General features: G+C 50.1%; 1 protein-coding gene across 1 annotated transcript; it reads right to left on the bottom strand.

Moving 5' to 3' along the window:
• Positions 1–1,036: 1,036 nt before the first annotated feature.
• Positions 1,037–2,419, bottom strand: LOC124698481 (metacaspase-1-like). The gene is made up of 3 exons (XM_047230965.1): positions 2,089–2,419; positions 1,647–1,977; positions 1,037–1,573 (listed from the first exon to the last, which is right to left on the bottom strand). Exons 1-3 carry the CDS (start codon positions 2,417–2,419, stop codon positions 1,186–1,188), a joined length of 1,050 nt encoding a protein of 349 aa, XP_047086921.1. The 3' UTR covers positions 1,037–1,185.
• Between the last annotated feature and the right edge of the window lie 339 nt (positions 2,420–2,758).

Below are 2,758 nucleotides of genomic sequence, written 5' to 3'. Positions count from 1 at the left end.
ACCTTCGTGGCACGATCACTCGTCGCCTTTTCTTTCCCCGTTCCAGCTCTCTCCAGCTCCGGTGCTATTCGGATGCTACGTGGGCGAGTGATCCTACGGATCGTCGTTCACTTTCTGCTTCCTGTGTGTTTCTTGGTGGTTCGCTTGTTGCTTGGAAGACGAAGAAACAGGTCGCAGTTTCCCGTTCGAGTGTTGAGGCTGAGTTGCGGGCTATGGCTTTGCTGATTGCTGAGGTGACTTGGTTACGGTGGTTGCTTGCAGATTTTGGGGTCTTCGTTACGACACCCACTCCACTTTTGTCTGACAGTACAGGTGCTATCAGTATTGCACGTGATCCGGTCAAGCATGAGCTGACCAAACATATTGGTGTTGATGCTTTTTACACACGTGCTCAGGTACAGGATGATGTTGTTGCGATTCATTATGTGCCTTCAGATTTGCAGTTGGCGGATTTCTTTACGAAGGCACAGACTCGAGCGCAGCATGATTTCTTACTCTCCAAACTCAGTGTTGTGCATCCACCATGAGTTTGACGAGGGGTGTTAGATGTATATATCTGTATATTTTAGTTTCTCCCTATGTTAGGGGGCTTTTTGAATATGTGCACCTGTACATGTACTATATATTGTGGCCTTTGACCCCTGGTAATACAACACGCATACTCCCTAACACAATCATCTTAGCATTTGTTTTGCTCACTTTATTTTTGGTATTTAGTGTCTTTGTTAGTATCTCAGTTCTCCACATTTTTTTATTCTGTAGTTTTTATGCTAGCAGTTTATATACACTGGCAAACTATCAGTTTTTTTGTATAATGAGTACACAACACCGTCCGTCTAAAAACCATAGAATAAGTCCCGGTAACGATGGACAAGGCCGAACTATCAGGTTCAGGTCCAAAACTAATCCACCAAATTACACAATTTCTAAGCAAGCCACTGAGGCGTACTTGGTGCTTTCACCGTTTGTTCACAGCATCATCCATTCAAATTAAACTCGACAAACATCGAATTCGGACAAGTAACTAATACGGAGTAGTACATTATATTTTATTCGTGGGTAATATGGTAGTATGATAGCTGACGTCCATCGACTCACTGAAAAAGAGCATGATGGAATTATTCAACGAGCATATTCTCTTCTTGTGTAGTGGAGTAGGCATTTAGCTGACAGTATTGGCGCAGTTTATAGCATGAACGTCGTCCGGTTGATGTCAAACTTGTCGGAGGATGACAGCTGAGGCTCCTGCACGCCACTGAAGTTCACCACCTCTCGGACGTGCGGGGCAATCGCCGCGGGGAGGTTGCAGTGGCTCTGGCTGTCCTTGTTGCAGTCAGCGATGATGGCCTTTGTCTTTGAAAGCAGCTGGCCGTAGGTGAGCGGCCGATGTGCGGACCACGCCGCGGCGAAGAGGCTGTACGTCAGGGCTCCTATGACCATGGTCTCGTCGTCGGAACCGTCTTGCGAATTGTCGTTCTCAGCGCAGCCGCTGATGAGGATGGCGTGACCGCCGCTCGTATTCTTCGAGGCACCGTTTAGAGGGCTGTGATCAGTCCACTGGGGTTTCCCATACCTAGAAAACAGTAGCCCAACAGTGAATTGGTGTATAATGTAGTGAATTGTGCAGTGGCTAATGGACAGAGTACCTTTTGATCTGGCAAAGGTTGGGGAGATCAAGGACGGTGCCGCTGCGGCAGGCGTCGATGATGGCGTGGAGCCTGACGCCGTGCACGAGCGGGCGGACGATGGTCTCGTTGATCTCATCGTCCCGGATTTGGCCGTTCTGCTCCCAGTCGAGCGGGCAGATGGTCTCGTCTTGGCCGTCCAATTCATCGCCGTCGTCGTCTTCCACCTGATTACCGTGGCCGGAGAAGTGGAAGACAAGAGAGTCCCCAGAGCTGCAGTCTTGTACCAGCCACCGCATGGCCACTAGGATGTTGGATCTTGTTGGCCTCCTGTAGGGGTCGACCTGTTCATCTACGAGCAAGAACAAACGTACTATCATATGCAGTTAATGTGGAATCTGAGGCGTGCAACTGCAGGTAAGGATGAGATCGAGTACGTTCTTGGGCATATGGGATCCCTTACCTGTAAGGATGAGAATGGAGTCGCTTGGAAAAGCATACTTGATGGAGAGCAGGAAGCTCATGCACTTGACGTCGTTGATGGGGCCGTTCAGCTGGGAGGCCGTTCCAGTGTAGTTGATGCCCACCAGGAGGGCGCGCTTGTTGCCTTGGACTCTCGGGTATCCTGGATGCGGCTTCGTGCGGCCACCGCCGGCTATGTTGCTGAACATGTTCCTGACGAAGCCGACGGCGCCGTGCCGGTCGACGCGCGTCACCCCGCGGCAGCGCGCACACTCAACGGTGCGCGCACCCCGCGGGACAGCGAAGCGCGTACCGCAGTGGCCGCACTCCATGGCTAATTTGGCTGCCGGCTTGTCTCCTTTGCGCTGGCCAAGTCTCTCAACTCCATGACCCTTCTTATAGTGCCCTAGTGAAGCGCAAACGGCAAGGAATTACATAGTACTAATTGACCATTCCAGCAGGAGAATCCTTGTCTTGTTCCTTACCAAATTCTCTATTTGGAGAATCGCATGCACTCCAGCACGATGAACGGTAACAAATTGCAAACTAGGGTGGCTACTCGTATCATTGCAAGCACTGTGCCCATATATATGCTAACTTCCTTAGAGCCATACAGATAGCTGAATAATAAACATGAATATGTTCCGCTGGGAATATCAAAGCGTTGAATA

This window comes from Lolium rigidum, chromosome 3 (genome assembly GCF_022539505.1).
Source record: "Lolium rigidum isolate FL_2022 chromosome 3, APGP_CSIRO_Lrig_0.1, whole genome shotgun sequence".
Taxonomy (NCBI): Eukaryota; Viridiplantae; Streptophyta; class Magnoliopsida; order Poales; family Poaceae; genus Lolium; species Lolium rigidum.
Note: the sequence above shows the minus strand (reverse complement) of the source record. Positions and strands in the feature narration are given on the sequence as shown.